General features: G+C 43.3%; 2 protein-coding genes across 2 annotated transcripts in view; one reads left to right on the plus strand and one right to left on the minus strand.

Moving 5' to 3' along the window:
* RSL24D1 (ribosomal L24 domain containing 1) overlaps positions 1-26,700 on the plus strand; it is a 922,223-nt gene that overhangs the window by 769,102 nt on the left and 126,421 nt on the right. The gene's annotated exons all lie outside the window — the stretch shown is intronic.
* Positions 1-26,700, minus strand: part of LOC127058538 (protein unc-13 homolog A-like) — a 152,175-nt gene that overhangs the window by 97,856 nt on the left and 27,619 nt on the right. Inside the window, exon 6 of the mRNA XM_050968681.1 lies at positions 14,649-14,772. Coding sequence (XP_050824638.1) covers positions 14,649-14,772 — 124 coding nt within the window. The remainder of the gene's footprint in view (positions 1-14,648; positions 14,773-26,700) is intronic.

Consider the following 26,700-nt stretch of genomic DNA (forward strand, 5'->3'; position numbering starts at 1 on the left):
CTTCACTAAACTGCTAAATAAAACATCCAATACTCATAAATGTCAACTACAGTTTATGCATCCCAGGTAGTGGCATTATTTTAAAAGTGAGATAGAGACCATGTTTACTTTCACATTTGTACAGCACCTAGCAACACATGATCCCAGTCTGGATCAGGGTTCTCTGTGCTGCATGTACACTATTTGAATCTAGAATTGTTTTACCTCATAAATATCACAAATCTTTGCCTGGATTCAAGTTGTGGAAGATGAGGGTAGAAAGAGGGGAACTGGGGTTTTTTTTTGGATATCTTTTAAAGGTGGTAATTTTGTCTACAGAGGTTCAACATGACAAACAGAATAAATTAAACATTTATCTCCTGAAATGAAATGCAAAAATAAATCCTCATGCATACTGAACTCCCATGGATATGTCTAATTTACATGCTGCCCCCAGACAACATTCCTTTACAACTTAAAACAAACATATTAAAGCCAGCTCCCAGAAAATAAAGGCCAATATTTTCAAACCTGGGTGCCTAAAGTTAAGCTCCATGAGGCCCCTACAAGTGATCGAAGGAAAGTCAGGCAAGAGGTAGGGATCAGCAATGTGCCCAACCCCTTTGGGGATGTCTAAACTGCATCTGGAAGCAAGCCTCCTAGCCCGGGTCAACAGACTAGTGCTAGTGTGGGTTGCACTCCCATGCTAAAAATAGCTGTGTAGACATTTCTTTGATCATAGAGTCATAGAATATCAGGGTTGGAAGGGACCTCAGGAGGACATCTAGTCCAACCCCCTGCTCAAAGCAGGACCAATCCCCAAACATATATATATAGCTCCGGCTCTAAGTCAGTGGCCTAAGAGAACTACATGGCATGTTATAGCTAAAAGGCTTGTGTGTGTGTGACATACCTCTCACTTTACTGGCATGCCTTCCCTAGTTATTTCTTTTGAGCCTTAGCTCTTGTTGACAGTAAACATGAGTGGATGGGGTATCCAACACAGAAGTCATGTCATGTTTAGCCATTTTGTTATGTGAATTTTGGGGATAATGCACTGGAACAACCACATTATTAAAAGTAACTGTGGTTTTGCATCACAAATCAATATGAACCAACAATATCTGCTTAAAGAAAACCCCAAATATACAACTAGCTATGGGCTGTACAGTGATCCCGTGTTTAAGTATTTCCCTCCCACAGCCCATCCACAGGGATAGCTGCATCTGAGCTGTAGGAAGAGATTTCCATGGATTTTCACTGCTTTTCTGTCTGTCTATCCACTGTTGCAGTATCTGAGCAGAGGTGGGCATGCACAAAGATCTGCAGACAAAACAGGAAATCTATGAAATGATGAATTCCAAAAGGTGAATTTAGATCTTAACAAAATGATTCGACCCTCCTCCACCAAGCCCTATGTCTAAAGAGGATAGACTTCTTAAGCATTCATTTGGCTCTCAGTTTGATCTAAAGATTAAGAATCTAGTTAGAACCAATTTAGAACCAATTTATCACATTGTTGCTTTCTTTTCAGTTTTAGGTTCTTTGCAACGATCGACACGTTGATGTATCTTGTTAATTATTTTAATGAACATCAGTTTAATGAAAGCAATTATATAACAATCAACATCGACAATGATTGGAGATAGTGAAGTCCCTTTTTTGCGCTAGTCTGCTCATTATAACATTCAGCAATTATAGTCACATGAGCATTAAATTGGAGGAAGCAACATCAAAAAGTCCAAACTATAATAGAATCAGCCTATACAAACCTAGTGGATTGTGAACGTTACCTGTATAGCTCTGCTATGATTTGGTAAGGACTGCTGTACATAAAATACAAAGAAAAGTTTAACTAATAATGGCAGCTATTAAAGGACTGTCTGTGTACCATGACATCAGTGGGGCTATTCCCATACTTACAGTTAAGCACAGGTTAAATAGCTTGCTGAATTGGGACTTGTGTGCGTAAATAAGATTTATCCAGTCATATGACTGGTTTGCACATCTAGACTTAAAGATATGTCAAAATACAAGTAAATATATGGTCCTTACAATACCACCTTAGATTAGTACTTAGAAAAAATTAATTCATGCTGGCCAGGGGTGGCTCCAGGCACCAGCACGCCAAGCACATGCTTGGGGCAGCAAGCTGCGGGGGGCGCTGTGCCAGTCGCCGCAAGGACGGCAGGCAGGCTGCCTTTGGCGGCATGCCTGCAGAGGGTCTGCTGGTTCCGCAGCTTCGGCGGACCTCCCACAGGCTGCCACCGAATTCACGGGACCTGGGACCTCCCACAGGCAAGCCACCGAAGGCAGCCTGCCTGCAGTGCTTGGGGCAGCAAAATGTCTAGAGCCGCCCCTGATGCTGGCAGGAGTTTTTTGGTTTTGTCTGTTTGCTTTCATTTCACTCAGTTTAGAAAGTGAAACTAGACTAATCAATTTGTTTCTGTCTGCTTCAGTTTCTATTTGTCACGTACCAGCTTACTACTTTGTGTATGGATTCTCAGCCCTGCTGTGGAACATTCACATCGGCTGAGAAGTGTTTTAATTGATTTTTTTAAAAATATAATGAACATTTTTCTATATAAGATACAATTTTCAAAAGCACCTCTGCCCTATTTGAGATGTGGGAGACTGCTGGTTCAAGTCCCACCTTTGCCTCATAAGGATTAGGTATTTGAACAAAAATTTGCCACTTCTCAGGTGAAAGCCCTCGGCACTGGGCTATAGAGTGAGACTCACTCTTTCTCTGGCCCAAATAATATTTAATTAAAGTGGAACAACTTCAGTGGGAGAGATCGAGGGAGACCCACATCAGAATACCGAATAGCCGAGTGGTTACATTTAACTGAGAGGTGGCAGATCCCTGTTCAAATCCCTTCTCCTTATCTGGCAGAGGTGAAACTGGTACTGCGGGTCTTCCACATCCTGGGTGAGTATTCTAGCCACTAAGGCAGTAGTTTTCAAACCTTTCAGGCCACGTACCCCTTTCCAAATAATGTCATCTACCATGAACCCTGATCTGAGATAGGGTCATGATATACCTGTCAATAAATCAGGACAGTAGCAACAAAGAACGTGGCCCCCTCCGAACATATGTCCGGGGCCCCTTACAATGCAGAAACTGGAATGCGGTATTTATTTTATACAATATACAGGGTTCATATTATGTATACATAGGCCTACAGTGTACATGTATTCCGTATTTACGCAAAGCGCTTCTTTCGAGCCTTGTTCTCTGCAAATTGGTTAATCAATGCGTCATAATCCAGAGATCTGGCAATCTTGTTTTCGATTGAGATAACTGCAAGTGCAGAAAGCCTGTCATCTGTCATGGTTGAGCGCAGGATATTCTTGATCAGTTTCATTCTGCTGAAGCTCCTTTCAACATCAGCGACAGTAACTGGTGTGTTCAGAAGAATTCTGATGCAAATGCAAAGATTTGGATATATCTCCTGAAGGCTGTTCTTATATATGTAAGTTAAAAAATTGTTTGCCATGACAAGTCCTTTCTCTTTCTCCATGACATAAATAAAACGATTCAATTCCATTATGAGTTCGTTGGCATCAATGTCTCCCATTTTTCTTTCAAAATTTTTGCTGTGATTCTCCAGTTCATTTTCTCTGTGACACTGCTTCAGGCTGTTAGCGTTGTACAGAAATCCAGACAACTTATACCACTCCACGAGTTGGTCAAATCGCGACGAAACAGAAGATATGGCCTGATCAGTGAGAACAAGAAAGAACTGCGATTTGAATTTTTCTTCGGCAGAAAGACGACTCGAATCATCAGCACATTCGTAATCAAACATTCTCTTCTTACGTCGCACCCTGGTTTCTGGAAACTCCTGCTCAATACCCATACGCTCTGCTATTTCACATGCATTTGTGACCACAGAGATCTATCCTGTATTTCGATAGTCTTCCAAAACCTTCATTGTAGCACCAACTTCTGCCTGCAGTACGTCAATTGACATATCTGGTGACTGAATTAATTTGCTGGTTTTATTGACGTGAAATAGTATATCGTACCACGTGTACACAGTCAGAACAAAAGGCCACATAGTAACATGGTCTAAAAGCGCACCGGCTTCTGTTGCTGTATTGCCATCTTTCTTTTCGAGCGCATATTCTCGCAAAGATGACAAAGCATTGCACAATTCTTCAAGGTGATAATGCAATGGCTTCACAGCATCAATTCTCGACTCCCAACGAGTATCCAATAACCCTTTAACAGATATTGGCATATGTTCTTGAAGTATATCCCAACGTGAAGGTGAAGAAGAAAAGATAACGTATATTCTGTTAATCAGATGGAAAAAGTCAATGGCATATTTCGATGACCTTGCCGCGTCTGAGATCACAAGATTCCAAGTGTGAGCTCCATATGGTACATACAAGGCACGGTCATTTATTTCTAGCATGCGGGTTTGAACTCCTTTATTTTTTCCTCTCATATTTGCGCCGTTATCATAAGCTTGGCCTCTCATGTCAGCAATGTCTATTCCTAAGTTGTTTGCCTTTTCAAGAAACGCTTCCAATAAGCCCTCGCCAGTTGTATCATGAACATTAAGAAAACCAACAAATGCTTCACGAATATTGACACCATCTTCACCGTTGCATTCAACAAAGCGTAACACCACAGACATCTGTTCTTCATGTGACACGTCGGGAGTACAGTCCAAAATAACTGAATAATATTTTGCTTTTTTAAGCTGCGCTATGTTGGCCTCTTGCATGTTACTGGCAACAAGTTGAATCAGCTCGTTTTGGATCTGTGGACTGAGGTACTGAACATGTGTCTCTGCCTTCTTAATCCTCTGTAAAAGTTCGCTGAGGACAGTATCATACTTTGCAAGCAATTCAAACAGTCCCCAAAAGTTGCCATTGGAAGGATCGCCGAGCTTTTCATTACTTCCTCGAAATGCAAAGTTTCTTTCGGACAAGAAAATAATGACATCAACCATGCGTTTGACTTTTCTCCAGAAATCTCTTTCTATCAGAAAAGCCTGCAATTCGAGTTGGTCAATAGATGTACGGTTTACTATGCCTAACCGAAGGTCAAACCATTTCACCATACAGTCTTGATGACCTTTGCCTGTTTCATGCTGCTGAAGTCTTTTTGACAGTGCTTTCCAAGCAGATGTTCCATGACATAGCGGTATGTTGCCAGTGCCAAATAATTTATAACAAAAACAAAAAATGGCATCTTTCTGAACTGAGTACATTAACTATGAATGTCTTATTTTCTCGCCATTTGCCATGGTTCGATAGAAATGAGTACTTGTGAACCTCTGTCTTTCCTCGTTAAATGGAAATTCGTAACTTTCATTCTGCTGCGGTGGGCCACGTGCAACGTCACACACTTGCCTGTCCGATATTATAGACGGTCAATCTCCTGGATCATCAGTCAGTGGTTCAGATTCAGATACTTCTTTCCCGGCAGCAGCTGGAATATCTGTCACAGTTTGTTTGGTAGAACAACTGGCTTCACCTTCGACCTCACTTGAAACACTTCTAGATACTTCTGGATACGATTCTTCGCTGCTAGCGCTGTCCGTTTCATGTGCCTGTACCTGTACGTTGGATTGCAGCGCAAAATACGTTGACAGCTTTGGAATTTTCTCAAGTTCCTTCTCGGCATCTTTTGCTGCCTTTCGTTTACTAGCTCCGCTCTTATACATTCTCTTAGACATCACAAAGCACGCTTCTGCGTTGGAAACGATAAAAAACTAAACAACTAAATTAATAACATTTATCCGCCGACCGCCATTATGAATGCAAATACACATTCTTTGAATGGGTCCAACTAAAATTCGAAACTGACCGACAGACAACTGATGTAGCCAATAGCATTATGATGTATCATAATGACTTCACAGTTTTGTCAGTAAAACAGACATGGATTGTGCAATAGCATCAATAAATGTCACTTACCTAGTTATACCTTACATTTTTTTTGCCACTTTTAGGGGCCCCCTTCCTTGCGGGGCCCCCTCCGGTCGGAAGGTATGGAGGCCGCTCGCTACACCTCTGCAGTGAATTGCCAAGTCTTAATAAATAAAATGCATTGTCTGCCATTACAGGATTTTTCTCACGTACCGCCTGACAAAAGCTTGAGTACTCCTAGGGGTACATATAAGCCAGTTTGAAAACCACTGCACTAGGGTAGAGAGGAGGGGTTTACGTTCATTAGGAACTGGGGAAACTTTTGGGATAGGAAGAGCCTGTACAGGAGAGATGGGCTCCACCTAAACCAAAGTGGAACCAGACTGCTGGCACTAAACATTAAAAAGGTTGTAGAGCAGTTTTTAAACTAGGAGATGGGGGAAAGCCGACTGCTGCAGAGGAGAATGTGGATCAGACACAGACTTTTCTTAGGGGAGAGTCTGATGATAGGGAATCTCCAGGTTATAGTCAGGAACAGAGGACGGACGAGGGATAACATAAGGGCCAGATCAGATGATAAACAGTCACATAAAAAAGAATCTGGCACATCAGAAAAGGGCAGACAAATAAACACGGACAAGTTTTTAAAATGTTTGTACACAAATGCTAGAAGTCTAAATAATAAGATGGGTGAACTAGAGTGCCTTGTGATAAAGGAGGATATTGATATAATAGGCATCACAGAAACCTGGTGGACTGAGAGCAATCAATGGGACACAATCATTCCGGGGTACAAAATATATCGGAAGGACAGATGAGGTTGTGCAGGGGGAGGAGTGGCACTATATGTGAAAGAAAATGTAGATTCAAATGAAGTAAAAATCTTAAGCGAATCCACACGTTCCATAGGACCGCTATGGATAGAAATTTCATGCTCTAATAAAAATATAACATTAGGGATCTTTTATCGACCACTTGACCAGGACAATAATAGTGATGATGAAATGCTAAGGGAAATTAGAGATGCTATCAAAATTAAGAACCCAATAATAGTGGGGGATTTCAATTATCCCCATGTTGACTAGGAACATTTCACTTCAGGATGAAATGCAGAGATAAAATTTCTCAATACTTTAAATGACTGCTTCATGGAGCAGCTGGTACGGGAACCCACAAGGGGAGAGGCAACTCTAGATTTAATCCTAAGTGGAGCGCAGGAGCTGGTCCAAGAGGTAACTATAGCAGGACCATATAGCTTGGAAATAGTGACCATAATACAATAGCATTCAACATCCCTGTGCGGGGAAGAACACCTCAACAGCCCAACACTGTGGCACTTAATTTCAAAAGAGAGAACTATACAAAAATGAGGGGGTTATTTAAACAAAAGTTAAAAGGCACAGTGACTAAAGTGAAATCCCTGCAAGTTGTATGTGCCCTGTTTAAAGACACCATAATAGAGGCCCAACTTCAATGTATACCCCAAATTAAGAAACACAGTAAAAGAACTAAAAAAGAGCCACCATGGCTTAACAACCATGTAAAAGAAGCAGTAAGAGATAAAAAGACTTCCTTTAAAAAGTAGAAGTCAAATCCTAGTGAGGCAAATAGAAAGGAGCACAAACACTGCCAGCTTAAGTGCAAGAGTGTAATAAGAAAAGCCAAAGAGGAGTTTGAAGAACGGCTAGCCAAAAACTCCAAAGGTAATAACAAAATCAGAAGCAGGAAGCCTGCTAAACAACCAGTGGGGCCCCTTGACGATCAAAATACAAAAGGAGCACTTAAAGACGATAAAGTCATTGCGGAGAAACTAAATGGATTCTTTACTTCAGTCTTCACGGTTAAGGATGTTAGGGAGATTCCCAAACCTGAGCCATCCTTTGTAGTTGACAAATCTGAGGAACTGTCACAGATTGAAGTGTCACTAGAGGAGGTTTTGGAATTAATTGATAAACTCAACATTAACAAGTCACCGGAACCAGATGGCATTCACCCAAGAGTTCTGAAAGAACTCAAATGTAAAGTTGTGGAACTATTAACTAAGGTTTGTAACCTGTCCTTTAAAACGGCTTTGGTACCCAATGACTGGAAGTTAGCTAATGTAATGTCAATATTTAAAAAGGGCTCTAGAGGTGATCCCGGCAATTACAGACCGATAAGTCTAACATCAGTACAGGGCAAATTAGTTGAAACAATAGTTAAGAATAAAATTGTCAAACACATAGAAAAACAGAAACTATTTAGCAATAGTCAACATGGTTTCTGTAAAGGGAAATTGTGTCTTACTAAACTATTAGAGTTCTTTGAAGAGGTCAACAAACATGTGGACAAGGGGGATCCAGTGGACATAGTGTACTTAGATTTCCAGAAAGCCTTTGACAAGGTCCCTCACCAAAGGCTCTTATATAAATTAAGCTGTCATGGGATAAAAGGGAAGGTCCTTTCATGGATTGAGAACTGGTTAAAAGACGGGGAACAAAGGGTAGGAATTAATGGTAAATTCTCAGAATGGAGAGAGGTAACTAGTGGTGTTCCCCAAGGGTCAGTCCTAGGAACAATCCTATTCAATTTATTTATAAATGATCTGGAGAAAGGGGTAAACAGTGAGGTGGCAAAGTTTGCAGATGATACCAAACTACTCAAGATAGTTAAGACCAAAGCAGATTGTGAAGAACTTCAAAAAGATCTCACAAAACTGAGTGATTGGGCAACAAAATGGCAAATGAAATTTAATGTGGATAAATGTAAAGTAATGTACATTGGAAAAAATAACCCCAACTATACATACAATATGATGGGGGCTAATTTAGCTACAATGAGTCAGGAAAAAGATCTTGGCGTCATCATGGATAGTTCTCTGAAGATGTTCACGCAGTGCGCAGAGGCGGTCAAAAAAGCAAACAGGATGTTAGGAATCATTAAAAAGGAGATAGAGAATAAGACTGAGAATATATTATTGCCCTTATATAAATCCATGGTATGCCCACATCTCGAATACTGTGTACAGATGTGGTCTCCTCACCTCAAAAAAGATATTCTATTACTAGAAAAGGTTCAGAAAAGGGCAACTAAAATGATTAGGGGTTTGGAGAGGGTCCCATACGAGGAAAGATTAAAAAGGCTTGGCCTCTTCAGCTTGGAAAAGAGGAGACTAAGGGGGGCTATGATAGAGGTATATAAAATCATGAGTGAAGTGGAGAAAGTGGATAAGGAAAAGTTATTTACTTATTCCCATAATACAAGAACTAGGGGTCACCAAATGAAATTAATAGGTAGCAGGTTTAAGACAAATAAAAGGAAGTTCTTCTTCACACAGCGCACAGTCAACTTGTGAAACTCCTTACCTGAGGAGGTTGTGAAGGCTGGGACTATAACAATGTTTAAAAGGGTACTGGATACATTCATGGTGGCTAAGTCCATAAATGGCTATTAGCCAGGAAGGGTAAAGAATAGTGTCCCTAGCCTCTGTTCATCAGAGGATGGAGATGAATGGCAGGAGAGAGATCACTTGATCATTGCCTGTTAGCTTCAGTCCCTCTGGGGCACCTGGCATTGGCCACTGTCGGTAGACAGATACTGGGCTAGATGGACCTTTGGTCTGACCCGGTACGGCTGTTCTTATGTTCTTATTGCTCTATTAACTGTTATCTTATACAGTACAGAAGTTTATATAACATATAGACATATAGCAAATATTTGCAAAATCCACTGTTCCCATCACACACTTCCTTTTGATGGACTGGAGTATAGTTTGAAGTTTGAGGCAGGGTCTGGAATTTGTATTCATTGTATTGTGTATTTTTCACTTTTACATAGGCTTTTTTCATAACTAGGGCCCTAACAAATTCATGGTCCATTCTGGTCAATTTCACAGCCATAGTATTTGAAAAATAAGTCAATTTCATATTTTCAGATGTTTACATCTGAAACTTGACAGTGTTACATAAGAATGGCCATACTGAGTCAGACCAAAGGTCCATCTAGCCCAGTATCCTGTCTTCTAACAGTTGCCAGTGCCAGGTGCTTTAGAGGGAATTAACAGAACAGGTAATCACCAAGTGATTCATCCCCTGTCGCCCATTCCCAGCTTCTGGCAAACAGAGGCTAGGGACACCATCCCTGCCCATCCTGGCTAATAGCCATCGATGGGCCTATCCTCCATGAATTTATCTAGTTCTTTTTTGAACTCTGTTATAGTCTTGGCCTTCACAACATCCTCTCGCAGAGAGTTCCACAGGTTGACTATGTGTTGTGTGGAGAAATAATTCCTTTTGTTTGTTTTAAATCTGCCGCCTATTAATTTCATTTGGCAACCTCTAGTTCTTGTGTTATGATTATGTTTTGTGACCAGGGGGTCCTGTGGGGGGAGAGGAGCACAAATCTGTTGTAGGGCAGTTGCAGGATTGCCATCCTCACTTCTACACTGCCAGAGCTGGGCTCTGAAGGCAGCAGCCATGGAGCTTCCTGCAGCCGGAGGAGGATCCTGGATGAGGAGGTGGGTCTGACCAACCCTGTCCTGCTGGGAGTGCTCCAGCCGGGGGGTCCTAGCTGCTAGTTCCAGCCGGGCTGGGGAAGGACAGGACTTGCTCTTCCCCCACCTGTCTGCTTTCAGGGGAGATCAGACTCACCTCCGGATACCTCCTCCAGCTGCAGGAAGCTCTAGGGCTGCCCCTCTGCCTCCCCTCCAATAGCTAAATTTCACAGGAGAGGGCTTATTTCATGGCTCGTGATACGTCCATGAATTTGGTAGGGCCCTATTCATAACTTGGGGCTAGACTGTGACTACCCCTTATATGGCCATGCAGTAAGAGGAAGGAATAAGGAGCTTCCACCCCACTATTGCAAGACTGACATAAAGGTTGATTACAATCATCGCTGCTGTGCTCAGGGAAGTGCAGAGGTTGCTACTGAGTTGCTCTCACTTACTAGATATGGGTATTTACATTGAAATCAAATTTGCTCATTTAAATAGTGTAGCACTGTAATTTCTCCAGCTCCTGAGGGTAAGTAATAGATGAACTAAACCCTGATTGCCTTGGCCGTGCCTCCCTGGCCATTTTTAGGACTGATCTGGCTACTTCCAAGGACCTTGTAATGGGTTCGTTGCAGCAGCTTTCTAATTCCATAGTCCTCCAGTTTCCAGGGCCCTTGCCCTGGTGTTCACAGAAGCACAACGTGGTGTAAAGTAAGGGTAAATCCTCTGTTATATAGTAACCGTGGTGAAGATAAGTCGTGATGTATAGGATCTTTAGGACAGTAGTCCCTGGTACTCTAATAGTGTTTGTAACAAGGAGGGCCTCACACACAGGAGTGCTGGCAGGAAATAGAAACTTTATTTCCTAGTCCCTGTGGTCAGGTTTCTGAAGGAACCCTCCCAATCACATAACAAGGGTCACTCCCAACTGCCTCCAGTGGTTTCCTGTTGCAGAGTTTTAACCAAGGAACTCTAGTGAAATCAGTGAGAAATACGCAGCTAATATCCTGTAAAATGATTTGACCTGATTCAGATATAGTTCTGATTCACCAGATGTATTTTAAATGTTTAATTTCACTGAGATAAAAATGAGATACATTATAGATGGTTTACAGTGATGCCTATGGTTAAGGTTACCTGACATTTCCCATTATTAGACCCTGTTTTCAAGTAGCTTATAACTTTGACAAACTTTAACTGCTAGGGCTGACATTTTCTATGTCAAGATGTGTGCCTGTAAGTACTTAGAGCCTGGTCCTGTATTCCTTATATAAATAAAACCTCTCATTGATTTCAGTGGACTTTTTGTATATACCAAGAAATCAGAAGTGATCTTGTACTTTGACCATTATTAACTCCTGTACTCCTCCCTAAAGCAAAACTCTCAGGGTGAAATCCTCATCCCACTGAAGTCAATAGGAACCAGGCTTTCACCTCTCAATGATTTCAGGGAGGAAGGACTAAAGACTTCAGGATTTGGCCCTTGATAAATGGTAAAATTAACAGGACCCAAAATTCCATCTGTCCTTGTATTATGACTGAATATCGGTATGCACTTTGTCTGTGTCCAGTCTGTGTTGTGCCTGCACATTTTAAAGCTCACTCCATTTTTTATTTACATACTCTACAGAGTGTAAAACTGAGGTTTAATGATACATGGGAGAAAAGGAGCTGCTGAATTGCAAAACCAATTTTATGTGAGAAATTTCTTTCAGTAATTCTCCTCTTTCAAAGTACATAGAGAAGCTAATCAATTGTACAACCTTTAGGATGCTCTAATTTTGAAATGTAAAAATATCATTGAAAAAAATGTAAGAAAGGGTTTTGTCATTCATAGCACACAAGTATGAACCTGTGCTGTCTTCTATGAACACCACCCATCCAGATTTTATTGCTGCCTCAGGCAACAGTATTAGGCAATATTTTTATTCTGTAGGAAGTTAAAAAATAGGTCCCATGTGAAAAGCTGGATTATCTTTAACTCCTATATTTTCACAGACTGCATCCTCACTGCAGACCACTGAGGATCCGCTGTCTATGGTGTGCATATTAAGAAATCAGGATGTTGCCAAACTATAGTATAGCTTTTAGGACTGTCAGTTAATCGCCGTTAACTCATGCAGTTAACTTAAAAAAATTAATCACGATTAAAAAAATTAATCACAATTAATCACTATTTTAATCATGCTGTTAAACAATAGAATACCAATTAAAATTTATTAAATATTTTGGATGTTTTTCTCCATTTTCATGCATATTGTATTTTATATTTTAAATCAATGTGTATATTTTTTATTACAAATATTTGCACTGTAAGAACAATAAACAAAAAAATAGTAGTTTTCAATTCACTTCATACAAGTACTGTAGTGCAATCTCTTTGCTGTGAAAGTGGAACTGACAAATGTACATTTTGTTTTGTTACATAACTGCACTCAAAAACAAAACAATGTAAAACTTCAGAGCCTACAAGACCACTTCAGTCCTACTTCTTGTTCAGCCAATTGCTCAGACAAACAAGTTTGTTTACATTTACAGGAGATAACGCTATCCTCTTCTTGTTTATAGTGTCATAAGAAAGTGAGAACAGGCATTTGCATGGCACTTTTGTAGCTGGCATTGAAAGGTATTTACATGTCAGATATGCTAAACATTCATATGCCCCTTCATGCTTTGGTCACCATTCCAGAGGACATTCTTCCATGCTAATGACGCTCATTAAAACAAAATAATGTGTTAATTAAATTTGTGACGGAACTCCTTGGGTGAAAATTGTATGTCCCCTGCTCTGTTTTACCTGCATTCTGCCGCATATTTCATGTTATAGCAGTCTCAGATGATGACCCAGCACATGTTGTTCATTTTAAGAATATTTTCACTGCAGATTTCACAAACCGCAAATAAGGTACCAATGTGAGATTTCTAAAGATAGCTAAAGCACTTGACCCAAGGTTAAAGAATCTGAAGTGCCTTCCAAAATCTGAGAGGGATGTGGTGTGGATCATGTGTTCAGAAGTCTTAAAAGAGCAACACTCCAGTGCAAAAACTACAGAACCCAAACCACCAAAAAAGAAAATCAACCTTCTGCTGGTGGCATCTGACTCAGATAATGAAAATGAACATGTGTTGGTCCGCACTGCTTTGGATTGTCAACGAGCAGAACCTGTCATCAGTATGCACACATGTCCCCTGGAATGGTAGTTGAAGCATGAAGGGACATACGAATCTTTAGCTCATTTGGCATGTAAATATCTTGCAACACTGACTACAACAGTGCCATGAGAATGCCTGTTTTCATTTTCAGGTGACATTGTAAAGAAGAAGTGGGCAACATTATCTCCTTCAAATGTAAACAAACTTGTTTTTCTGAGCCATTGGCTGAACAAGAAATAGGACTGTTCTTCTTCACACAGAGCACAGTCAACTTGTGGAACTCGTTGCCTGAGGAGGCTGTGAAAGCTAGGACTATAACAGGGTTTAAAAGAGAACTGGATAAATTCATGGAGGTTAAGTCCATTAATGGCTATTAGCCAGGATTGATAAGGAATGGTGTCCCTAGCCTCTGTTTGTCAGAGGGTGGTGATGGATGGCAGGAGATCACTTGATCATTACCTGTTAGGTTCAATCCCTCTCAGGCACCTGGCATTGGCCACTGTTGGTAGACAGGATACTGAACTGGATGGACCTTTGGTCTGACCTAGTACGGCCATTCTTATGTTCTTATGACTGAATGGACTTGCAGGCTCTAAAAGATTATCTTGTTTTATTTTTGAATGCAGTTTTTTTGTACATAATTCTGCAACTTTAAGTTCAACTTTCATGCTAAAGAGATTGCACTACAGTACTGTATTAGGTGAACTGAAAAATACTATTTCTTTTGTTTTCTTACAGTGCAAACACTTGTAATAAAAAATAAATATAAAGTGGACACTGTATACTTTGTATTCTGTGTTGTAATTGAAATAAATACATTTGAAAATGTAGAAAACATCCAAAAATATTTAAAGAAATTATATTCTATTATTGTTTAATAGTGCAATTAATTGTGCAATTAATTGTGATTAATTTTTTTATTGCTTGACAGTCCTAATTGCTCTATGGAGCCACTTCTGTTCCACTGTAGGTTTCCTGACCTGCCTACTGATAGATTATAGAGATCTGCTATTCTCCCTATCACCTAATGATGGAAACATAAGGCCTTACATAAATTGTAGACATATCCTTGATTATATCATACACACATACTAAATGCTATTCAGTGACAATAAATGCCACTCTACATGTTTGATTTTACTAAGTACAATACCTTAGTTCTGTTTCTTGCACGCTGAGAGCACTTTTCATGGGTGACAGGCTGCTGCATGTGTCCTGATGTGAATGACATGCACCTTGGAGAGAAACCCTCCTGTCACGGCTTCTGCAATCCGAATCTTGATAGTTGGGGAAAAAAATAAATTAGAAATAGCCAAAAGGCATGAAATCAGTTTCACAGAAAAGAAACTGTTTCCTATAGTAATTGAAAATACCAATGTTGTAAGTGATCATCTAACTTCATGGCATCAAAGGTTTTATGAACTTAAGCAATAGCTTTAATGTAAATAAGCGAGTTGGACATGAATTGATTTTTAGTTATTTCTATAATTAAATTACATTAGTTTCAAGATCATCAGAATCACAGCATCAAGATCACATTCTGATTTTCTGTATCCTTCAAATATAAGTTAGAGATGTTTGGGGCACTATCTTTAGCATATTCACAAACGGAAGGAACAATTTATGTTTCTCAGTTAAGGAACAAACTAGCATTTGGAGATGGAGGAAGCTGAATCTCAGTTTTCCAATCAAATTTGAAAAGGTATTTAACTGATGTCTTAATTATGTTTGTGTTTAAAGCATGAGTGCTATGTGAAGTTTAATTCCACCTCCTATAGGACCACATGGTCAGTTTCCTGATAGGACGTTGACATGTCATTTGTACTTCCCGGAGTATAGATTCTGTTACCCTTTTTTAATATTGTTAAGCAACATCTTTTAATCCACAAGTAGTCCCACTGATTCACTATAAGGGTATCACAATCCAGCCCTCAATCAACAGAACTTTTCTTTCATTGTTTAGAAGAGTTCATGTGATGCCCCCATTATTCTTTCCTTCCCTTCACATACATTGTTCTGATCAGTTGTTAGGGGAGTTAGTTTAATTTCCCTTCAAAAGTATTCACTTTGGGAGACTGCCAAATTGTCTGGTTGGTTGCCAGAGAAGGAAATTAGGTCTTATCTTTTACTTTGAATAAAAGCAACAAAACAAAGTAGCACTTTGGAGACAATGGGTTCTTGTTCATTTCCTATTTCATGAGCAATACTCCCTTATAAGCTGTTCAAGTTCATGTGAATTTGCCTTGATCATCCCCTACTGTTTTCACTTCCTGGAGCAGCTGTGGTAACCTTTCCCCACTCACGCATTGCATACAATCCCTGGCCCACAATGATACAAAAATCATTCACACACTTAATATAATATAGTCTCCCAAAGACATTGCAGAAAGTTGCCTTATCTGTCACAAGACTATTCCTGCATTGTTCAAAAATGATTGGTAGAAAACATGTTAACTGTTGATTTGAGCAATAGAATACTTCCTTGAAAAGTGTTTCTTGTCCTTTCTTACTATAGAAGTACAGCACAAGGCTGACTACAGTCCAATGTCACCCCTACACTTAAAAAAGGTGTAAACATTTACAACTATATTTATGTGTAATCAGAAAGCCAATAAAAGAAGTGTTCAAATATGTAAAAGTTAGTCTACACTTGTAAAATGTAACAGTGCTAAAAGTGTGACTTTGGATCTCAGTGTCAGAATGACACTAATCTTTTTAACCTAACATTTTTCCCCTGAGAAAGTTTATTATTTGCGAAATGTACTATATTAACTTCCCCGAGGCCCCACTCCCCACATCCCCCCTCCCTCAGTGGCTTGCTCTCCCCCACCCTCACTCACTTTCACTGGGCTAGGGCAGGGGCTTGGGGTGCGGGAGGGGATGAGGGCTCTGCTTGGGGGTGCAGGCTTTGGGGGGGATTAGGGGATTGGGGTGCAAGAGGGGGTTCCAGACTGGGGGGGGTAGGGCCAAGGTATTTGGAATGTGGGAGGGGGCTGTGGGTTGAGGCAGGAAGTTGGAATGTGGCAGGGAATACGGCTCTGGGCTGGGGGTGTGGGCTCTGGGGTGGGGCTAGGAATGAGAGGTTTGGGGTGCAGGAGAGGGCTCCAGGCTGGGGGTGGGACCAAGGGATTTGGAGTATGGGAGGGGGCTGCAGGTTGAGGTTGGGGTTGGGCTGTAGGAGGAGGTAAGAGCTCTGGGGTGGAGCCAGGGATGAGGGGTTCAGGATTTGGTAGGGGTCTCTGGGTTGAAGCAAGGGGTTGGGGTCTGGAGGTATGAGGGCTCTGGGCTGGGGCCAGGAATGAGGGCTTTAGGGTGCAGAAGGGGACTCCAGGTTTGGTGGGGGCTCTGGGCTGTGGCAGGGAGTAGGGGTGCATGAGGGGATATGGGCTCTGGGCTGAGGTTGTGGGCTCTAGGGTGGGGCTGGGATGAGGGCTTTGGGATGCAGAAGGGGGCTTCAGGTTCGGGGGCCTTAGGGCTGGGGCACGGGCTTGGGGTTGGGGCACGGGCTTATCTCAGGGGGCTCCCGATCAGTGGTGCAGCCTGCCTGTCTTAATGCGTGCATCCCAGGAGTGGCCAGCAGGTCCAGCACTAATAGGTGGGGGGGGGAAGAAGGCTCTATGAACTGTTCTTGCCTATGGAGCACTGTGAGCCCGCAGCCTAGGAGCCGGACCTGCTGGCTGCTTCCGGGGCGCAGTATGGTGCCAGGACAGGTAGGGACTAGCCTGCTTTAGCACCGCAGCACTGCCAACTGGACCTTTAACAGCCCGGTGCTGACTGGGTCCCTTTTTGACCAGATGTTCCTGTCAAAAACTGGACACCTGGTCACCCTAGACAAGAACACCTGACCTAATAGTGTCACAGTTATGTCTCAGGACACCCCCTGGGAGGGAGAGAGATGAGTATCTTCACAGTCTTGTATCAGAGGGGTAGCCGTGTTAGTCTGGATCTGTAAAAGCAGCAAGAACCCTGTGGCACATGTATCTGACGAAGTGGGTATTCACCCACGAAAGCTCATGCTCCAAAACATCTGTGAGGCCTGGTCTACACTAAGCGTTTAAACCGATTTTAGCAGCGTTAAACCGATTTAACGCCGCACCCGTCCACACTACAAGGCCCTTTATATCGATATAAAGGGCTCTTTACATCAGTTTCTGTACTCCTCCCCGAAGAGAGGAGTAGCTCTAAAATCGGTATTACCATATCAGATTAGGGTTAGTGTGGCCGCAAATCGATGGTATTGGCCTCCGGGTGGTATCCCACAGTGCACCACTGTGACTGCTCTGGACAGCAATCTCAACTCGGATGCACTGGCCAGGTAGACAGGAAAAGCCCCGCGAACTTTTGAATTTCATTTCCTGTTTGGCCAGCGTGGAGCTCTGACCAGCACAGGTGACCACACAGAGCTCATCAGCACAGGTAGCAATGCAGTCTCCTGAGAATTGAAAAAGAGCTCCAGCATGGACCGCACGGGAGGTACTGGATCTGATCGATATATGGGGGGAGGATTCAGTGCTAACAGAACTCCGTTCCAAAAGACAAAATGAAAAAAATATTTGAAAAAATTTCCAAGGCTATGATGGAAAAAGGCCACACCAGGGGCTCAGTGTAGTGCAGAGTGAAAGTTAAGGAGCTCAGACAAGCCTACCAGAAAACCAAAGCAGCAAACGGAAGGTCCGGGTCAGGGCCGAAAACATGCTGCTTCTACGCTGAGCTGCATGCAATTTTAGGGGGCTGTGCCACCACTACCCCACCCCTGTCAGTGTATTCCGAGGTGGGGGTTGTAATCTCAACCATGGCTGACGATTCTGCAGAGGGGAAAGATGAAGAGGAAGAGGAGGAAGAGCTTGCAGCAAGCACACAGCACTCTGTTAGCCCCAACAGTCAGGAGCTTTTTGTGACCCAGACGGAATTACCCTCCCAGCCCTCCCAAGCCACTAGCCCAGACAGTGAAGCCATGGAAGCGACCTCTGGTGAGTGTACCTTTGTAAATATAAAACATGGTTTAAAAGCAAGCTTTTTTTAATGATTGATTTGCCTCCAGGGACATCTCCATGAAGCGCTCCTGGAGGTACTCCAAAAGCCTTTGCAGAAGGTTTCTGGGCAAGGCAGCCTTGTTCCGTCCACCATGCTAGGACACTTTACCACATCATGCATGTAGCAAGTAAACGGGTATCATTGCATGACAAAGCATAGCTGCGTATGGTCCCGGTGATTGCTGGCATTCAAGAAATATCCGTTTTTTATCTCGCTCTGTTATCCTCAGCGGAGTGGTATCGTTCATGGTAACCTGGTTGAAATTCAGCAATTTAATTAAGGGGACAGAGCTGGCCATTTTCCTCCTGGGCTGTTGCTTAAAAGAAATCCTTCCTTGCACGTAGCCAAGCGGGGGGAGGGGAGGAAGGATAGCGCTGAGCTTTTTTGCGTTTGGCTAGCAGGAATCTTCCCAGCTACCAGCCACGCGGTGAGGGGGGGAAAGGGAGGTGATTAGTAGTGATCTTCCATGCTACCAGCCATGCGGTGGTGGGAGGGGTAAAGCAATCATCCTAGAGAATTGGATGGGAGTGGTGGCTTCTGCTGCTGCATGTTAACAGGAAAGAAGCATCAGAGGGCACTGTGTATATGAAGGCTGGAGAAGCTGAAAGACAATGCCTTACCATGGCCGCATGCAAGCTGAATTCTGATGCCCGGACCTGCGTCTGTGAGATCTGTAACACCAGAGCCGCAGGCACTCAATATTAAGATGCAAAATGCGACCTTGTAGTGAAATCACATGTGCTATGTAAGGTGAATAGTGTTGTTCACTGTGAAAGAGTATAACCATTGTTCTGTAACATGTATCTTTTAAAATACTTCTCTCCCTTTTTTCCCTCCCTCATGCAGCTGCACATTTTTCAAGCCTCCCTACTCCATCCCGAAGGCTATCTCAGATAAGGCGGAGGAAAAAGAAGATAGGAGACAAAATGTTCTCAGAAATCATGGAAGTAACCCGCAATGAAAGAGCTCATCTGAATGAGTGGAAGGACGTGGTAGCAAAGTACAGGAAAGATGCCAGTGAGCGTGAGGACAGGAGGGACCAACGTGAGGATAGGAGGGACCAAAGTGAGGATAGGAGGGACGCTCGAGATGAGAGGTGGTGGCAGGAAGATCAGAGGTGTAGGCAGGAAGATCAGCGGTGGCGGGATGCAACGCTGGAGCTGCTGCGTGATCAAACTGATATCCTCCGACGTCTGGTGGATCTTCAGGAGGAGCAGTGGGGTCACAGAGTGCCGCTGCAGCCCCTGTGTAACCACCCTCACCACTCACCATGTTCCATATCTTCCTCATCCAGACGTGTAAGAACGTGTGGGGGAAGGCTTTGTGCACCCGCCCACTCCACCCCCGTGGACTGTCCAACTAAAAGGCTGTCATTACATTGAAATGTGTTTAATGGCCTTTTCCTTCTGTCCTATCCTCCTCCCAAACCACACCCGGGATATCTTGTCAGTTCTCTGCCTCTTTTTATAATTACTTTTTAATAAAGAATACATTATTTTTAAACGATAGTGACTTTATGACTTTATTTCCTTAAGCAAGCTGTAATCGAAGGAGGATGGTGGGTTGCTTACAGGGAAGGAGTCAATAAAGGGGGGGGTTCATGAAGGGGAAACAAACACAGCAGTCACACCGTACCCTGGCCCATGATGAAACTCGTTTTCAAAGCTTCTCTGATGCGCACCACTTCGTGGTGTGCTCTTCTAATCGCCCTGGTGTCTGGCTGCGCGTAATCAGCAGCCAGGTGATTTGCCTCAGCCTTCCACCCCGCCATAAAGGTCTCCCCTTTACTTTCACAGAGATTGTGGAGCACACAGCAAGCAGCAATAACAAAAGGGACATTGGTTTGGCTGAGGTCTGAGCGAGTCAGTAATGTGCCCCAGGGCGCCTTTAAACAGCCAAATGCACATTCTACCACCATCCTGCACTTGCTCAGCCTGTAGTTGAACAACTCCTGACTACTGTCCAGGCTGCCTGTGTATTGCTTCATGAGCCATGGCATCAAGGGGTAGGCTGGGTCACCCAGGATAACTATAGGCATTTCAACATCCCCAACTGTTATTTTCTGGTCTGGGAAGTAATTCCCTTGCTGCAGCAGTTTAAACAGAGCAGTGCTTCTGAAGATGCGAGCGTCATGAACCCTTCCTGGCCATCCCACGTGGATGTTGGTGAAACGTCCCTTGTGATCCACCAGTGCTTGCAGCACCATTGAAAAGTACACTTTGCGATTTATGTACTGGGTGCCCTGGTGCTCCGGTGCCAAGATAGGGATATGGGTTCCATCTATCGTCCCTCCACAGTTAGGGAATCCCATTGCAGCAAAGCCATCCATTATGACCTGCACGTTTCCCAGAGTCACAACCTTTTGTAGCAGCAGCTTAATGATTGCTTTGGCTACTTGCATCACAGTAGCCCCCACAGTAGATTTTCCCACTCCAAATTGATTCCCGACTGACCGGTAGCTATCTGGCGTTGCAAGCTTCCAGAGGGCTATTGCCACTCGCTTCTCCACTGTGAGGGCTGCTCTCATCTTGGTATTATGGCGTTTCAGGGCAGGGGAAAGCAAGTCACAAAGTTCCATGAAAGTGCCCTTATGCATGCAAAAGTTTTGTAGCCACTGGGAATCGTCTCACAACTGCAAAACTATGCGTTCCCACAAGTCTATGCTTGTTTCCTGGGCTCAAAATCGGCGTTCAATGGCTAGAACTTGCCCCATTACCAGCAGGATCTCCAAAGCGCAGGGGCCCACGGTTTGAGATAATTCTGTGTCCATATCCTCATCACTCTCATTGCCACGCTGCCGTAGCCACCGCCTCCTCACCTGGCTTTGCAGGTCCCGGTTCAGCATAGACTGCATGAGAATGCGCGAGGTGTTTACAACGTCCACTATTGCGGTATTGATCTGAGCAGGGTCCATGCTTGCTGTGCTATGGTGTTTGCACAGTTCACCCAGGAAAAAAGGCGTGAAATGATTGTCTGCTGCTTTCACAAAGGGAGGGGTGAGGCTGCACCCAGAACCACCCGCGACAATGATTTTTGCCCCATCAGGCACTGGGCTCTCAACCCAGAATTCCAAGGAGCAGGGGAGACTGTGGGAACTATGGGATAGCTACGGGATAGCTACCCACAGTGAAATGCTCCAGAAATCGACACTAGCCTCGGACCATGGACACACACCATCGAATTAATGTGCTTAGTGTGGCCACATGCACTTGACTTTATACAATCTGTTTTATAAAACCGGTTTATGTAAAATTGGAATAATCCCGTAGTGTAGACGTACCCTTAGTCTATAAGGTGCCACAGGATTCTTTGCTGCTTTCACAGTCTTGTTTCTTAACAATGGCCCATCAAATCCAACAGCTGTTGTCTGGTAGGTGTCTTTCCAATACACATAGTCCTTATTCCTAACTTTAGATACAGAAATTATACATGCATACAGACTGGATAATCACATTCAGTAAATCATAACCTTTCCAATGATATCTTACACGAGACATCTTGCATAAAGTATATCTCAGTTATGTCAGATCTATATCATAAGCATATTTTCATAAAGAATATGGAGTGTAACGTCACAGGAACTCCTGGGCCCCAATAAAGTCATTGGAAAATCTCTCTCTGACTTCTATATGGCCAGGTTATCACACCTGGATTTTTATCCACAGGAGAAATAAAGCATAGACAGTTTAAATGCTGGCTTCTGAATGCTACTATACTAAGCTCTTTGCCAATATGCCTTAACAATGACCTGGGGAGAGCCCTTAAAAATGTAATTCTTTGCATTCACCAGTTATTGGATCAGAGATTATACAGAACTAGATATGTGCCAACAGGTAACATGCAGAGGGGATACCCAGAAATACTGGATAGGAATCATATGAATACTGGATCATTGAAGTTTCTGTGGTTTCTGCTCTGCTTGTCCCTGGTTCTCTGAGGCTAGAAATATGAGGAAGCCTGGGTTGTAATACTCTGATGTGAAGTAGGTGATAGATGAGAGTGGGAATCAGACAAAGTTGGTCCAGAAATACCTGCATAGCTTGGTAACATAACCCCTCTGGAGAATGTCCAGCTACCTCATTTGAGCAACGCTAAACATAGCCCTTTTGCTCCCAAACTGAAAGAGCCTGGCCCCAATCAAGGGTCCAACTCCAGAAAGGGCTGGCTGGGAGACCTGCAGAGAGCTCTGCGGCAACAGATGGCAGCATTAATTCTAGCTACCACTTGCAAGGAGGTATTTTGTCCAGTTGAACTTTATGGGTTGCTTCAATTTGCCACATCACCTGTATTCCTTTCTGTAATGGACGGCAAGCATCAGCATTGTAAGTCAATTTTTCTGATTACTCTAAATAGCCCCACTTTCCATAACGTTTCCCATTGAGATAGTTGGGAACTGATCTGTCTGAGGGTCTGATATCAAAGGCCAAAGCCCCATATAACTGCATGGAACAGATGTGAATTTCACTCCCAACACACCAGGACAGTTTCATGACTAAAGCAAGTGGTGGCTGTTCTGTTTTTAATCTTTGATTTCACTTTTCCTATATTAGGTCTGGCAATTCAGACCTTTGCTCTCTTGTGCTATAGCCTGTTTGTTCAGTCCTCTCCTCTCTTTTGAGCACATTCTGCTCCCCCTCCTTTCCTCCCTCTCTTTCCTCTTGGTCTTCCTTGATTTTTCCTCTCTCTCAAGCTGCTCTCTCTGCCCCTCTCTGGTTGCTCTCTTCATCCCTAGCTCAATTTCACTTTCCTTTTCCTATAATCTACCTTCCCATGTAAATCATTTGATACAACCCCCACTTTCCCACACCACTCTGATCAACATTCTGCTTTCTACTCTGCCTGTGATAGTAGGAGATATTAGATCACCAATCAGAGGCTTCTGGAATTGCAGCAGCTGGGTTGGTGGCTTGTTCTACACTACGCGTTTAAACCAATTATAGCAGCGTTAAACCGATTTAACGCTGTACCCGTCCAAAATACGGGTTTAAATCGGTTTCTGTACTCCTCCCCAACGAGAGGAGTAGCGCTAAAATCGGTATTACCATATCGGATTAGGGTTAGTGTGGCTGCAAATCGACGGTATTGGCCTCCGGGCGATATCCCACAGTGCACCACTGTGACCGCTCTGGACAGCAATCTCAACTCGGATGCAGTGGCCAGGTAAACAGGAAAAGCCCAGCGAAATTTTGATTTTCATTTCCTGTTTGCCCAGCGTGGAGCTCTGATCAGCATGGGTGGCAATGCAGTCCCAAATCCAAAAAGAGCTCCAGCATGGACCATACGGGAGATACTGGATCTGATCGCTGTATGGGGAAACAAATCTGTTCTATCAAAGTTCTGTTACAGAAGAAGAAATGCCAAAGCGTTTGAAAAAAAAAATCTACAAGCTACACAGTGCTGCGTGACAAGCATAACGGGAAGCCAGAGACTCAAATGGACGCTCATGAAGGGAGGGAGGGGGTACTGAGGACTCCAGCTATCCCACAGTCCCCAGCAGTCTCCGAAAAGTATTTGCATTCTTGGCTGAGCTCCTAATGCCTGTAGGTTCAAACACATTGTCCGGCGTGGTTCAGAGAATAGCTCTTCAATTTACTCCCCCCTCCCACGTGAAAGAAAAGGGAAAGAAATCGTTTCTTGACTTCTTTCAATGTCACCCTATGTCTACTGAATGCTGCTGGTAGACGCGATGCTGCAGCAGTGAAGAGCAGTATCCACTCCTCTCCCCTGCCCGGTGGCAGTCAGTGCAGTAGGACTGGTAGCTGTCCTTGTTATCAACCCGTGAGTGCTCCTGGCTGGCTTCAGGTGAGGCTGGCCGGGGGCGCCTGGGTGAAAATAGGAATGATTCCCGGTCATTCCCAGTAGATGGTACAGAATGGCTGGTAACCGTCCTCATCATAGCAACTGGGGGCTGAGCTCCATCAGCCCCCTCCCTTTCCTGTGTAAAGAAAAGACTCTGTACTGCCTGGACTATCATAGCAGTGGGAGGCTGGGCTCCTCTCCCCTGCACTGCTTAATGTTCTGCCTGAACTGTCATAGCACCGGGAGGCTGCCTCCCCCTCATTTTATCTCACTAACAAGTCACTGTTTCTTATTCCTGCATTCTTTATAACTTCATGACACAAATGGAGGGGACACTGCCACGGTAGCCCAGGAAGGTTGGGGGAGGAGGGAAGCAACGGGTGGGGTTGTTGCAGGGGCACCCCCTGTGAATGGCATGCAGCTCATCATTTCTGCGGGATCTGGCATGGAGCAGCTGTGCTGTCTGATACACTGGTTCTCTAGCACACTTGCCCCATATTCTAGGCAGGACTGACTCTATTTTTAGAAACCATACAGGAAGGATTGACTCAGGGAGTCATTCCCATTTTTGCCTTTGCGCCCCCGGCCGACCTCAGCCAGGGGCACCCATGATAGCAGCAGACAGTACAGAACGACAGATAACCGTCATCTCATTGCCAATTTACACCAGCAGCAGATGGTACAGAATGACTGATAACCGTCTCTGCTATCATACAAAAGCAAATGAATGCTGCTGTGTAGCGCTGGAGTATCGCCTTTGTCATACGGTGACTGTAAAAAAAAAAAAAGCTGAACGGGCTCCATGGTTGCCGTGCTATGGCGTCTGCCAGGGCAATCCAGGGAAAAAGGGCGCAAAATGATTGTCTGCCGTTGCTTTCCCGGAGGAAGGAATGACTGACGACATTTACCCAGAACCACCCGAGACAATGACTTTTGCCCCATCAGCCACTGGGCTCTCAACCCAGAATTCTAAGGGTGGGGGAGACTTTGGGAACTATGGGATAGCTATGGAATAGTTACCCACAGTGCAACGCTCCAGAAATCGACGCTAGCCTCGGACCATAGACGCCCACCGCCGAATTAATGTGCTTAGTGTGGCCGCGTGCACTCGACTTTATACAATCTGTTTTATAAAACCAGTTTATGTAAAATTGGAATAATCCCATAGTGTAGACGTACCCTTGGTGATAAAGGAACAGAGCTCTTATGCTGTGGGCAGTTGCACAGGCAGGATGAGGAGATGGCAGCAATCCAGAGCAATGTTCTGACTTATTCTGTCTCAAACAAAGTGCAGAAGCACTACTACAGTATCACAAACATTCCCACCCCATCCCCCCTTTTGAAAGTTTTCCAGATGTAATAAGCACTCTATATACTGAATTTAGTCTTTTCAGTTCATCTGTACTTATGAAACTTTTAATGCCTGTTTCAGGGAAAATCATGGATTGCATATGTATATTTTTATATTAACTAGAACTTGCTACTGAAATATCAGTTCTGGCTGTTAATGAGAGGTGCCATACTGTCAGGGCCCCCTGTGACTGCCACATTTTAAAAAATGGGCTGTGGACACTTGAGGAAAGTGGTTAGTTCATGAAACAGCAGATGAAAAGTGTTGAGGGGTGTGAACTACTGGCACAAAGACTTTCTAAATGGGTTGGAAGAAATTTCTCCCACTTGTTTTCCAATGCTTCATGTGTATTGTGAAAAGGAGCCAAGTGTGGATATGGAAGCGATGGGAGTATCACACAGGCACGTGTTTGGATAACCTTTTTTAAAGAAATGGTAGTGGGAGCCTTCCACACTCCAGAGACAAAGAAAAAAGGCATAAGCAGAAATGTGGTTAATAGTCAAGGGGCCAGCGTAATAGAATTCGTTCAGTACTGTGTTCCCCCAAAGCAGAATATAAGAGGCTCTGGCCTTCACTCTTATTTGCACAAAGGCAGCTTTACTTCACTCTGGCAATGCAAAGGGGCCTTAAAATAATTTACATCTAGGTTAAGGCCCCTTTACACTGCTAGAGTGGTGTACAGTGATCTTTCTGTAAATAAGGATCAGGACCTCCACACTTAAATTCATGGTTGGTGGTATTTGGAATCACACATGCCATCTCTGTGTGAAAGCAATATTTATTCTATTTAGACTGGAAATGCTTTAAAGCAGGGACCTTGTTTCATACATCTGTAAAGCTCTATGTGCCCTATTGATGCTATATAAAATCAACTTCATTTATTAAAAGCACGCATCCAAGTTCCTAGGCACTTATAAAAATGTGAAATCACAAAGAGTAAATATTCTTACTACAAAAACCTCTACTACTACACCACTTCTCAGCCCTCTCAAAAAGCACACTAAGCCCTTAAAACACATGT

Source organism: Gopherus flavomarginatus, chromosome 9, assembly GCF_025201925.1.
Source record: "Gopherus flavomarginatus isolate rGopFla2 chromosome 9, rGopFla2.mat.asm, whole genome shotgun sequence".
Taxonomy (NCBI): Eukaryota; Metazoa; Chordata; order Testudines; family Testudinidae; genus Gopherus; species Gopherus flavomarginatus.